The following is a 13747-nucleotide window of genomic DNA, read 5'->3' as shown; positions in this document are numbered from 1 at the left end:
TCCTCCCTCCCCCTCCCCCCTTCCTTCCTTCCTTCCTTCCTTCCTTCGTGTAAAATTTAAAAATCTTGACTACAAAATGGAGCAGTCATTTTTAAAAAATATTTTTAGTTGTAGATGGACACAGTATCTATTTTTATTTATTCATGTTTCTTACGTGGTGCCGAGGATAGAACCCAGGGCCGCGCAGGTGTGAGGCAAGCGCTCTGCCGGGAGCCACCACCCTAGCCCTGGAGCAGTCATTTTGTGTGTCATTCTTTCTTTCCATTTTGGCGTTTCTTGATTTTCTTTGCATTATGAACTGACACCTGCTAATAGAAAATATTCTCAGTGGTTGTTGATATTTTATTAAAAGTGGGAAAACATGAAAAATATTTTTTAAAAATCGTAGGTTAGGGTTTTTGTTTTCTATCACCTTCTGATATGAGAAATATCAGACCGTTGTGTGGTGGGGAAGTGTACCTACTAGCTGTTGGGAGCCTCGTGGCACTGCTGTGCAGACCTGGGCCTGCTGGCTCAGCACACAGCCCAGGTGCAAGGTTCTCTTCTGCTCGTGCTTGTCTCGGGGTCTCGAGGAGCTGGAGATGGGATGAAGGAAACAAGGAGCAGCTGAGAGCTGTCAGTGCAAGGGGCCAGGTCCCCAAGGAAGGCACCAGCTGTGTCCTGACGGGGGCATACTGTCTGGTTGGTCAACAGGCCTTCATGCTTGTATAAAAAAAAGTATGCTTAATATTTTTAAAGAAAGATTATAGATGTTCCCTTTGAGATATAATACTGAAAGGAAAACTTAAGAATCACCTTTATAGCTGGTTTTTGACCTGTGTTGTCTAATGTGGAAATTAAAAGCTAACTATATAAGAAAGGCCTTAGGATTACATATGCTTATGTGTATGTATACGTATTATATATATATATATATACACCTGTGTGTATGTATGTACGTGTACGTGGATATATGCAGATACACTTAAATATGCTTCTTTTGCATGTATGGTGCTGGTGATTTGACCCAGGGCCTTGTGTGTGATAGGCAAGTACTCTCTACCACTGAGCTACTCCCATGACCCTGGAATTATATTTTGATAAAAATGTTCTGTGCACACTTATGTCTTACGTTTTAATTTTTTATGAAAGGAGAACAGCAATGATTTCAGTTTGTTCTCTGGCTCCCTTTAGGAACATGAGGAGGTGAATTGAAAGGGCACTGGTACGCTGGGTGGTGTTCCGTGCCCACTTGAGCAGAAGCTGCAAGCTAGGGCTGAAGGCTCTGGTTTCTGGATAGGCTGGGCCACTGGCTTTCCAGCACATCTGGGCCGTGGTCTGGTCCCACCTAATTGGGCTGTGCTCCTCTTCCCTGTAGAGGTGGCTCCAAGTGGCTTGGGAATGCAGGGCTTGTGCAGGAGGGTGGTGGGAAGCCTGTTGGGCGAGCCCAGCCCACCCAGGGGACCCAGAGCTGGTGATGATGGCCCTCAGGTCCAGGCTTTCTGCATGGGGATGTCGCAGGTCTGTTCCTCACAGTGTGGGCAGCCTGAGCCTGGCCCTGTAGGGGGCAAGGTGGGCAGGATGTTGCCAGGGCCGTGTGGTGGCCTCTGCTCTGGCCAGGCCAGCTTGCTTCCTTCCCACTGCAGGGCGGCCCTCTTGCTGAAGAGGTGATGAGGAAGCCCATTCGTGACTGCTCTCCAGCCCTGGACTCAGCCCACACCCAGCAGCAGTGTTGATCCCTGCCCAGCATGCCGCTGATCCTCAGAGGAGCTTCGCGAGTGTCACGTGTGGGCTCTGAATTCAGCCAGCAGGGGCGCTGCAGAGTGCAGTCAAGGAGAATTGCTGGCTCTGGGAGCTCTTGCCCTGTGACCGCTCTTAGTGGAGCTCAAGTCTCAGCTCTTCTGTGGGGTTGGGAGGACCCAGAGTGGCACGGTTCTCGGCTTGTGGCCCAGGCCCCAGGGTCTGAAGTCGGGGACTGTGCAGTGCAGCCTGGGGGCCCTGCTGGGAGGAGGGAGGCCCTCTGCTCCTGGAGGACAGCTGAGACCTGCGTCTCACTCTGACTTAATAGGAGGGAATGAAAGGTGCGGCCTGCCAGACAGCAGAGTCCCTGGGAAGCTGGTCGAGACTAGGTTTTCCAGGATGAGCAGGTGCAGTAGTCCAGCCAGCCGAGGGAGAGCTGGGTTGGCCTGTGCTCCTGTGGTAAGGAGCTGCTTCCAAACCCTGGTGTGTCTACAGGAGCAGGCACGCAGAAGATGGGGGCTCTGGTGACCTTGTGGACTTGGGGGGGGACAGAAGTTGTATGAACTTGTCTGGAGATTGCTAGTTTCGTAGCCAAGTGCTTCTGCAGATGGCTCATTTCCCTTGGGGGTTTAGGTGGACCTAGGTGGACATCCTTTCCCAAGCATGCCTACTGTCCCACATGTTGGCCACCTAGAACTGTGGGGGCAGTGGAAACACTGAGGGCAGTGGCCAGGTCCAACTGGTACCCCTGGCAAGGGCATTCCTTGCAGAAGGAGTATAGGGCCAGGGGAGGGGGTGCCAGGCATGCCCAAAGTCAACAGGAAGGCCAGTGAAGGGTATCCGGGGCAGCGTGCCTGGGCTTGCAGCCAGCTGGGCAGTAGAGATGAAGAAGGCCCATGGAGGTTCAGAGTGTGACAGGAAGCCACAGAAGGTCAGAGCAACAGAGCAGCGGAGGATTTGTGACAGAATGCCTGGAGGGTGTCGAGCCAGTCAGCTCCCGTTTTGTAGGACTGTCCTCTGGGTTACTGAGAAGTGACCCTGCAGAGGCTCAGACGGAGGCCTGGAGGTGTACCTGAGACTTCACATGGCTCTGGGCACAGGTGCGGTGGTGCACACTGGGAGGCAGCCAGGGTCAGTGGTGTATGGACAGAGTTGAAGGCTGCTCCTGGTTTGGTCCTGGGCTTGACAGGAAGGAAGGATGGGGGACGGCTCCCAGGCTTGGTTTGGTGGGCAGTGGGTGGCGGAGCTGGGCCTTGGTCACATGGTGGGAACTTTCCAGGTCCCCCGGGGACGTGCTACAGGCAGCTGCATTGAGGAGCACCGTGCTGGTGAGGTCACCCTGTCCAGGTGGCAGTGAAGCTGCAGGCTGACTGAGGTCACCAAGGAAGGGGCAGGCCCGCATGGGAGCAGAGGGCAGGACAGGTGGAGAGAGGAATGCAGAGCGTGGCATCCTGGGGCCCAGCAGAGGGGTGCTGCCAGAACGGGATATCAGTTCCTGTTGATATGTTGAGCCCAGTACTGGACATGGACAAGAGCAGGCTGCTGAGGGTGCAGGGATGGTGGGGTGACCAGCAGCCGGTTCAGAGTGGAGAGAAATCGAGTCTGGGCTCTGCCCAGCACCCACCACAGGTATGGCCTGGTGGCACCTTTCCTGCCAAGCCACCCTGAGGCCTCAGAAGGCTGCTCCCCAGGTGCTGCTCTGGGAGCACTGCCGCAGGGTGAGCCTCACTGCTGTGGAGTGGCTGCTGCCTCCTGGTGCCTCTCCTGAGGGCCCACAGTGGGAAGGAGGGTGTGCGCTGTGGGTCACCAAGGCGTGGCTGCTGCCTCCTGGCCCTTGGATCTGGTGCTCAGGACTGAGGCTAATCACCCAGGCCGCCCCTCCAGCCAGGGCAGGAGTAGAGCCAGGACCATCCCCAGCTCGTGGCTCAGTGGTGCCTGCACATGGACAGTGGTCCAGGATCTGGGAAAGGGCCACCAGAGGGATGGACGCCACAGGGACGAGGGGCACGTGTTTGCCTGGAGCCTGCTGGATTGGGGCTTCCCCCTGATGTTTGAGGACGGTCTTAATCATCCTCGCACAGGGATCCCGCTGGCCCCTGGCCTTGAACCAAAGTGGCCACCTAGGACATCTTCCCCAGGGCTCCATGGGACTAAGTCTGCAGGTGAGTGGGAGAGGGGGCCGCACTGCTGCACAGGACATGCTGAGGGTCACCTACTGCCCTGAAGAAGTCCAGCCCAGGGCCGACAGCTACAGCCTTGGCCCCCACACCTTCTGCTGCTGCTGCTCATCCTGTCCCCAACCACAGAGCCTTCCTGCAGACACCCACCGTGCCCTGGCCTCCCTTCCCCCAGTCAGCCCCTGTTCAACACTGCGTGTGAGGGTTTCCTTTGTTCTAAGGCCTGCCCATGCCAGGGACAGGAGTCACCAGGCCACCCCTCTCCCAAGTTCCAGACGCCAGCCCCCTGCATTTCTCCTGGCCCTTTCCAGCCCGGCACTCCCTTTCTGTGAGCCGGACTCTGGGCCTTTCCAGGAAGATCCTTGCCTCCTGGCTTGGGCAGAATGTCTGACCTGTCCCCACTCTTTTCCTTCCTTGTAGGGATTTTAGCTGGACTTGCATGTCTCGGCTCCCACAGCTAGGAGTGTGACAACTGTGGCATCCCACTCCTCCTCCAGCCCCCCTACTGGGATGTGAACTCTCAGCAGCAGGCATCTAAGTGCAGGAAGGGACTATAGCCCTGGGGGGGATTTTCACAAGTTACTTAAACTCCCATAGCCTTAATATCTTATTATAAAAGTGACTTTTCACCCCGCATGTGGGTAAATACCAGTAATCCCAGTGACCTGGGGAGGCTGAGGCAGGAGGATCATAAGTTTGAGGCCAGCCTCAGCAATTTAATGAGACCCTCAGCAACTTAGCAAGACCCTGTCTTAACAAATAAAAAGGACCTGGGATGTCACTCAGTGGTTAAGTGCCCCTGGGTTCAATCCCCAGTACCAAATAAAAGTGACTTTGAAGTTTGAACTTGTATGCATGAAATCCCTGGGTACAATGTTGGGACTAGGGTAGGTGCTCTTCTCTTTACCCCACTCTTCCTTCTGACCTTTGAGAACAGTTGGTTTGACTCGTAGCTCCGTTTGCTCTCCTGGTCTAGTCAGAAACTTTCTGTTCCATTCTGTTCCTTCTTGATGGACTGGCCCTGGAAACACAAGCGAGTGTGGGCAAGCAAAGGCAGGTCTGATGACTCTCTGGCGGGGAGCTTTCTGCTCTGTTTTGTGAATATACCTCTCATGTCATGAGAAAGAGCTGCAAAGACGTGCCGCTCCAGGTAAAGGTGGCATCCACTCAGGTGCTGGGACAGTCGGCAGTGGGAGCGATGGTGTTCTTTCTGGCTGGCTTTTCCCGGAGAGGACGCTCCTGCTGGGCTGGCGTGGTGACACCTGGTGTGCGTCTGCCCGCAGAGGCTCCTGGGAGGGCTGTGATGTGGTGGCCACCCTTGTCTGGGTGCCATGATCTCAGGTGCAGTGGGACAGCTGCCTGGGGGCAGGAGGGAAGGAAAGCAGTGGATTAGACCCGCCTCCCACCAGTTCAGCCGCTGGTTGCTGGGGTCTGCGTGAGGGAGCTCGGGTGCTGGATTTGCTGAGGGCCAGTGCAGACTGGCCAGGGGCCTAGCTCAGTTGTGCGTCCGGGGATGCTCTCCCGGCGCTCCTGCCTGCCTTCTTCCTCCACACCTGGTTTTGAGAGCTGACCACTGCGGGCGTGCTGCTGGGTGCCCAGCACATAACCCATCTCTGCTCTCCCCACTCTTACCCCTGCAGACGTGCTGGTGTCTGGCGTGCTGGGGCTGCAGGTGAGTGCCCGCACGCTGATCCGCCTACTGCCAGGGAGGGCGAGCGCAGGGTCCTGTCGTTCTCCCCCTTGTCTGTCTCCTGGTGGAGTCTGGCTTCTAGTGGGGGACAACAGGGAACATGGAGACAGTACTAATGGCTCCATCTCTGCTGGCCTAGGGGGCTTGAAGGACACACACAGGTGAGGTGACGTGGCCAAGTCCACAGGGGCCACCCTGGCGGCTGGGCCAGGGTGTGGGAGGACAGCAGGGAGTGGAAGACCGGGGACATGGAGCTTGGTGCCTCTGGCAGGCAGTGGGAGCCAGGCCAGGGCAAGTCCTGATGGGCGGTGCCCCTCCATGCCCTCAGGTGCACCCCCAGCCAGAGCTCTGCTCCTCCAGCCCGGGCAGCCCCTGCTGCTCACGCTGCCTTTCACCCGTCCTCATCCCTGTGTCCTCTGGAGAGTCCTGGATTCTTTCTCTTCTGTCCACGAATGAGAGCTCATCCTCAGAGGTCACTTGAGATGTCTCAGCATGCGCAGGGGGGGCCTTCCTGAGGATGTGGTGGCAGTGCTGAAGCACACAGCAGACACACAGGCACAGCGGGCACTGGGGGCAGAGCCCAGGTACTGCTGGCCAGGTTCCAGCAGTGCCCATGCAGGTGGCGGCTGCCCATCCCGGCCAGAGCAATTCTAAGGGGTCTGGCCCTTCAGGGGCGGTTGTACGGGGTCTGGCCTGCAGGAGTAGTGATTGTAGGGTCTGGTCCTGCAGGAGTGGTTGTAGGGGGTCTGGTCCTGCAGGAGTGGTTGTAGGGGGTCTGGTCCTGCAGGAGTGGTTGTAGGGGGTCTGGTCCTGCAGGAGTGGTTGTAGGGGGTCTGGTCCTGCAGGAGTGGTTGTAGGGGGTCTGGTCCTGCAGGAGTGGTTGTAGGGGGTCTGGTCCTGCAGGAGTGGTTGTAGGGGGTCTGGTCCTGCAGGAGTGGTTGTAGGGGGTCTGGTCCTGCAGGAGTGGTTGTAGGGGGTCTGGTCCTGCAGGAGTGGTTGTAGGGGGTCTGGTCCTGCAGGAGTGGTTGTAGGGGGTCTGGTCCTGCAGGAGTGGTTGTAGGGGGTCTGGTCCTGCAGGAGTGGTTGTAGGGGGTCTGGTCCTGCAGGAGTGGTTGTAGGGGGTCTGGTCCTGCAGGAGTGGTTGTAGGGGGTCTGGTCCTGCAGGAGTGGTTGTAGGGGGTCTGGTCCTGCAGGAGTGGTTGTAGGGGGTCTGGTCCTGCAGGAGTGGTTGTAGGGGGTCTGGTCCTGCAGGAGTGGTTGTAGGGGGTCTGGTCCTGCAGGAGTGGTTGTAGGGGGTCTGGTCCTGCAGGAGTGGTTGTAGGGGGTCTGGTCCTGCAGGAGTGGTTGTAGGGGGTCTGGTCCTGCAGGAGTGGTTGTAGGGGGTCTGGTCCTGCAGGAGTGGTTGTAGGGGGTCTGGTCCTGCAGGAGTGGTTGTAGGGGGTCTGGTCCTTCAGGAGTGGTTGTAGGGTCTGGTCATGTAGGAGTGGTTGTAGGGGGTCTGGTCCTACAGGAGTGGTTGTAGGGGGTCTGGTCCTGCAGGAGTGTTTGTAGGGGGTCTGATCCTGGGCTCTGGTAGCCCTTGGGAAGACAGCTGCCCCAGCACATGGCTAGCCTTTGAAGCTGCACCTTGAGGGATGTGGCTGTTTGCTGCCCTCCTGGAGTGGGCGCAGGCTCTGATGCAGATTCCACCTGGAGTCCCTAAGTGACCTGTCTACACAGCCACACAGTAGCTCTGACGCGCTAGGCTTCCCTAGTCCTGGAGAAGAGTGACTGTGGAAAGCATGTCTGGATTCTCAGTTTTTGTAAGTATCCTGTCTGCTTGTGCCCGGGGACAGTGAGAGGAATGTCCACTGTCTCTCTCTGCAGTGGGGTGGGCTGAGCACCCTGTACTCACGTCTGCACCCCCTCATGGATTCTTTATGGGTACAGAGCCTTCCCAGCAGGCAGCCAGGTCTTGCTCAGCCACCGAGAACCCATGGGTGTTGCAGCTGCTCTTGACCCGCTCCCGGGCTCTCTGCTCCCTGGCTGCCTCCTCTTAAACCTGGAGAGGGCCGGTCCTGCGCCTTACCTGAGCCTCCCTCTGCCCAGGGGCTGCCTCTGGTGGGACTGCAGTGTGACGTGTGGTGTCGACTCAGGACGGCTCCATGAGCTCTCACCTTTGAAGGTCTGAGGGGCCAGGAGGCCCAGGGTACGCAGGTCCTGTGTTTGTCGCATGAACCTGGCAGAGCATTTTGAAGCAGGCACGACACCTGTGCTACCAGATACGGTGCTCCTGCCAGCCTGCCAGAGTGGGATGGCCACGTCAGCAGCCCAGCTGCAGCAAAGGACACAGGCTGGGTGGGTCAGATCGTTGTCTGACCAGGAACAGTGACCAGACAGAGCCTCCAGCCCCTTTGCCCTCTGCTCACTGAGGGCCTCGGCCAGGGGATTCCAGCAGGGCTGTGCACATGGGCTCGTGCCCAGTTTCCTGAGGTCTCTGGCTGCGGTCTTTCCTGTTTGCCTGAATTCAGCAGCTTTTGCCCAATACCACCACTGGGGTGGTGATCAGGGGCCTTCACCAACTCGGGTGGGTGGCCATGCTGGCCAGGCGCAGTCGTGTGATTCTGGGGTGCGTGGCCACACTGGCCAGGCGCAGTTGTATGAAAGGGAGCATAATATTTGAACACAGAAGGCTGAGGCAGTCTGTTAGTGTCTGGGCTCTTTAACTGACCGTTTCTACTTTTGTTTAAAACCACAATCCAAATGCACAATGAGATCTTTCATTAAGATGCTTAAATTGGACGATGACAGCAGTAATGAAAACAAAGCTGGGCAGCCGAGGCTGGTGTTGCTCACGCTGCACGCAGGTCAGACACAGGGTGCTTTGAAAGCAGACCCTCGGCTCTGCCTCGCGTCAGTCGGTCTCGCCTGCCCGCAGCAGGCAGAGCTCCTGCCCCAGTGCTCCAGTGAGAACCACTTCCACCTGGGGGTCAGCCCCAGAAGCCCCCTGCTCCGGGGTGCAGTGTCCAGGGGCACTCACATGCAGGAGAAGGTCTGGAGCCCTGGCTCATCTGTTTGACACACTGTCTGGGAGGCAGGGACTGGGTAGCAGTCCTGATAACCGCTGACAGCCAGGGAGCCACAGGCCTGCTGCGGGCCCTCTGGCCTCAGGGGAAATGGCAGAGAGTTGTGTGGTTAAGTGGCCTGGTATGTGTGAAGCCCCAGTTCAGCTGACACGTGTAAGTGCTGTGTGAGTGCCAGCCAGTGTGACTTCAGAGATCAGGTGTTGCTGGAAAACTCAGGTGTTTATTCTTTTTTCATCCTGCTCATACCGGTCACACTGGTGAGATGGGTTGGCTTGACCCTTTTTCCAGGTGTTCTGGGCAGAAAAACAGAGCATCAGTGAGGCCAGACCCACGCAGCATGGTCAGGAAATGTTTAGCCAAAGAGAGGGCACACTGGGCCCCTGTAAGACTCAGAGAGCCTCGTGGCTGCCAACAGTGGGCCAGCGTGCCTACGTTCCACCTTGAGCAGATGCAGGTGGAGTGTGCTTGCTTTCTCTGCTGACAGGAAGAGCAAACCCATGCTGTGCCACTCTGCGGACCTCAGTGCTCAGTCTGCTGAGGCGAGCCCTGGCCCTTGCCGCAGAGTCTCACAGCAGAGCTCGGGTCACTGCAGGCTGAGCTGGTCTCTGTCCCATGCCCTCTAGGCGGGTGATTCAGCCTCAGCCATCACTGGGCAGGGCTGCGGGGCAGCCGCCTCTCCTGTGGCAGGTGTCTGGAGATACCTGTTTCTTTCTTTCCCCGTTTCTCCGGACTAGAGTTCAGGGACATTCACTGATGGCCCTCTCTGTCCTGTTCCTGAGACCTTGGCACTCTGGAGGATGGGCACGGGGCCCGGGCCCAGCGGGAGCCACTGTGCCGTTCCATGCTCCTTTCCTTACGCACCCTGACTGTTCTGCAGCTGCACGGGCGTCATGCGAGCAGCCCGATGCGGTGTTCCATGAAACGCGGGACTCAAGCTGGCCTTCCAGCACCTCCTCCTTCTCCTGGCTGTGCAGACTGCCCTCAGCCTCAGAGGCGCGGGGTCACCAGGACTGCCTACCATGGTCCAGTCCTGTCCACCCTGCTTCCCTGCCCTGCGCCCTCCCTGGGAGAAGCTGGAGGAAGCCTGTGGCCATGTCTGCCCAGAATGCAGTGCGCTGCTGTGAGTGGTTGGGGGCTCTCGTGTGCACCTGCATGTGTGTGTGCAGGGCGAGTCGATTCTGTCTCAGAACCACGGGTTTCTGCAGCACAGCAGGTGTGTCCTTGGCTGGACTGGCACTACAGCAGCCCTTTGCCTGCCCTCACTTACATCCCTGTCCAGCTGCAGGCAGTATCCGCATTGCTCAGCTTCTCTCTGAGGACCCTTCCTTCTGTGGCACTCCCAACTGTGACCCAGCCTTTAGCCTAAGCACGCCTGCCTTAGATTGGAAACCAAGTCCATTTCCCACCATTGGGATGAGCTCCTTTGCCACTTCTGTTGATGTCCTCAGTGTCCAGCATGTAGGTTCCAGGTGTGGCTGGAGGGCCTGGAGCAGAGTAGCAGGAACTGCAGCAGTGACCACTCCTGTCCCCCACTGTGAGCAGCAGTGACAGCTGGCACGTGCGCGCCCAGCACTGACGAGGCTCCTATTCTCATCCCCCGCACCATGTTTCACCTGCAGCGTGCTGGGAGGTGGACACTGTTGCCGCCCACCAGTTCCAGGTGTAGCAGTTGGCTGCACAATCTCAGAACTTGCCAGGTCTCACCTGGCATGTGGACAGGCAGATTTCTGCCCCAGCCTCTGGGCTCTGAGGCTCCCCGTCACACACCTGCCCTTGTATGGCCTGGGTAGGTCCTTTGAACTTTCTGAGCTGTTGCATCTTCATTTGAGGCAGAACCCCCTTGTTGGGGCGATGCTGTGACTGTGATCCTCCCAAGGGAGGCCACTGCTCCCAGCAGCTTCCCGGTACCTGTGGAGCTGCGAGTGTTGCTGAAGTAGGGACTTTGGAACTGAGACTCCGGATGCCAGTGAGGAGGGCCAGCTGCTCACACAGGGTGTGCAGCTCTGGGCAAGGTCCTGGCAGCTTCTAAATGCCCGTGAGGATGTCAGGGAAAAGTTGGGTAAGGGGAGCATGGGGCAGAGGGGTGGCTGTTCCTGATGGGTGCCCCTGGCGCCCTCCGCGTCTCAGTGGATGAGAGCCTTCGTGGCACTGCCAGCTCATCTTAGTTTGAGAACACAGTGGCTTTCTCTGGAAAGTACCGCATTTTGTTAATTAATTTGGCTAAAATAATTGGCTGGGCTTAGGTGGTTGCAGACGAAGTCCAAGGCTGTGCCCGCTGGCACCCCAGGGCTTTTCCAGGCCTGTTTTCTGTGAGGAGCATGTGAAGCCAGTGATGGCCTTGGGTAGGCAGCTGGCAGTGGAGGAGGCGCTGGGGGCAGGCGTCGCCATCCGTTGCATGCGTTGTTCCTGACGTGGGAACGGAAGCAGTTGGCTTTTCCTCCAACCTTCTGTCCCCGTCTGAAGCCAGGTGGGTGCGGGGAGGTCTCCTGTGAGTCAGTGGACAGGATATCCTCCTCTGGAGCTAGGAGCCAGCCTTCTCATGAGCTCTGGGTGTCACCCTTTTTTAGATCCAGGCATGTGGGATTGTCCTAGCCAAGAGACTGGTTACTTGTTCCCTCAGAGGAAGCTTAGAAAACTGTCAGCTGCACCTTGATCCTGATAGTTCTTTACTCAGAACTGCTAAGGTGTTAGTTGAAGGAAGAGGAAGACACATTTGGCTTATGTGCTGATTTTTCCCTTCAGAACCGTGAATGAACTTAAGCAAAGACTTGCGGAGGTGTTGGCTGGCAGGGACCTGCCCAGTGGCCCAGCTGTGAGCTACCTGCTGGCTGCGATTCCGGGTGACCCAAGGAGAAGTCGCGCTGGCTGAGAACTCTCTCTTTGGTTTGGTTTGCAGCCAGTAGGGGATGAGTTCTTTAACCCCAGCTGCAAGTGACAGCTGTGTTTCCTCCTTACAGGGCCATCAGGCCATCACTACAAGCCCTGCACGTGGTGAGAAAGTGACATTTGCCTAGCCAGCATGTGACGGGCGGTGTCTCCGCTTCCTGCAGGGGCTTCTGCTCCCTGACCAAGCCACAGAGCATGGACCAGCAAGAGGGCCCTCCTCCTGCTCCCACAGGTGCGTGGCCCCCACAGGGGTGTCCAGGAGCCCGGGGGCACTAGGGGCTCTTCCTGAACACTCCGTGCTTCTGGAATTACGAGGCTGCTCCTGACGGGGGCGAGTGGTGGGGGAGACGAGGGTGAGAGTGTCTCAGGGAGAATGATGAGGTGCTTGCTGGGGCTCAGAGGGGATATGAACTTTGAGGGTCCCAGCTCTTAGGCCAGTGCACTTGGGGTGCACCAGTGAGCCTCTTGCACCAGGCTTGCCTGTCCTGGGCATCTCAGCTTCCTGCAAGGTGTTCCGTCACCCACCCAAGCTGACTGATGTGGAAGGGAAAGGGCTTCCTGTTCAGAGGCCACGTCCACGTGCAGGCCCAGTGGCCAGGGCTAACGTTCCACCACTAGAACACAGCCTCTCCAGGCACTTGGAACGGGGTCCAGGGAGTCTTCTCCTGCTTCCTTTCTCTGGGGCAACTCAGGGCCAAGCATGGATCTCTTCTGTCCATCCACACCAGGTACAGCCTTCTTATCACCTCGCCAGAGCTCAGTCTGCCCAGATGCCCATGGCAGGGAAGGCTGGCCCCAGCCCCATGGTGGACCCTAACATTTCTGTAGCAGGCATTCCCAGGGCTTCCTGTTCTTGCGAAACCTGGGCTGGTGGGGCTGGTGGGGCAAAGCTGTGCGGGCAGCTGGCTGCACAGGTCTGGGAGCTCCTCTGGGACCCAGCACATGTGGGCAGGAGGAGACTGGCCTTGCACTCGGTTCTTCCACCCTGCGCTGCCTGCCACACGGACCTCTGGCCCTGGTTATGCTCATCCAGAAGCTCTGTAGGCAGAGCTGCCCCCAAGTGAGCAGGGCCCCAGAGACACCAGAGCCAACTGTGGCGTGGTGAACTGCCCAGAGTGTCTAGTGGGAGGAGAGGCCCCCAGATAACTGTCAGGTGCCACTGTTTGCAGGAGCTCCTGCTGAGTGGGGGACTGACCTCTGAGGGTCATCTGGAGCTGGAGGACCCAGGAGGCATGGGATGTGTGAATGGGTGCCAAGAGGCCGGTTCTGCGGCTGCACTGGCCTCTGGGCGGGTCTCACCTGTGTGGGCCTCAGCTGTGGGAGCCCTGGCCTTTCAGCCATGATGCCCAGGCTTGTACTTTTGGTATGAGATATGAAGGAGACACTTACAGTTTTGGGGGAGACTATAAACATAAGACAGCTTCAGGAAGGACAGACGGAGCAGCGCCTCTTCCAGCCTTGCCACAGGGCTGAGCAAGGAGGCAGTGTCGGCAGCGTTCCCAGCGTCCAGGCTGGCAGCCACCAGAGACGCGTAAAGAAATCGTCTCACAAGATGCTTTGGGGTATTTCAGAAAGCAAAACTCAGTTCCTGATTTTAAAGTCACACTACCAGCAAGAGCTGTCCTAATTAATACTAAAATTCTGCCACAGATTATGTTTCAGAAAAAGAAATCATACTATCGCTGTATCAACCTCAGTTCGTGAAGAGCCAGGGACTGAATGCCTCTTGATGTGGCAAGCCCAGGGGAGGGCTCAGCTCTCCCGAGGGCTCAGCTCTCCCGAGAGCAGCGGCCGCGCTCTCGCCCTGGTCACCCAGCCCTGGGCCCCAGGCCAGGAGCTCCCTCGGATGCCCTGGGCATGGCAGACCCAGTCTTGTGCACACTACCGTGAGGCCCAGCCTGCCTGAGTTTGGGTAAGAGCAGCCTCGGGTGGGGGGCAGAGAGAGCTGGAGCCACGCGGAGACAGGTATGGCCCACAGCGCTGGGCACTGGGGCTGCTCTCAGGGTCCTTGGGGACAAGCAGAAGGCCTTGGCTGGGACAAGGGCTGAGGCCTCAGCCAGTGCAGGGAGAGCATGGGCCAAATGGGGCCAGACCCGGCCGAGCAGCACCCATCAGTGTCCAGTTGGGGTGCGGCGACTTCAGCATGGGGTCCCTGCCTTTAGATTGTTGCTTTTCTTTTTTCCCTTCTTCCCTCCCCTCCCCTCCTCCCT

General features: G+C 57.9%; 1 protein-coding gene across 1 annotated transcript in view; it reads left to right on the top strand.

Moving 5' to 3' along the window:
* Nucleotides 1-13747, top strand: part of Arhgef10 (Rho guanine nucleotide exchange factor 10) — an 88862-nt gene that overhangs the window by 3826 nt on the left and 71289 nt on the right. The window contains exon 2 of the mRNA XM_048792814.1: nt 11609-11769. Coding sequence (XP_048648771.1) covers nt 11733-11769 — 37 coding nt within the window. The 5' untranslated portion in view covers nt 11609-11732. The remainder of the gene's footprint in view (nt 1-11608; nt 11770-13747) is intronic.

The sequence above is a fragment of the Marmota marmota genome, unplaced genomic scaffold (assembly GCF_001458135.2).
Source record: "Marmota marmota marmota unplaced genomic scaffold, marMar, whole genome shotgun sequence".
Lineage (NCBI taxonomy): Eukaryota > Metazoa > Chordata > Mammalia > Rodentia > Sciuridae > Marmota > Marmota marmota.
Note: the sequence above shows the minus strand (reverse complement) of the source record. Positions and strands in the feature narration are given on the sequence as shown.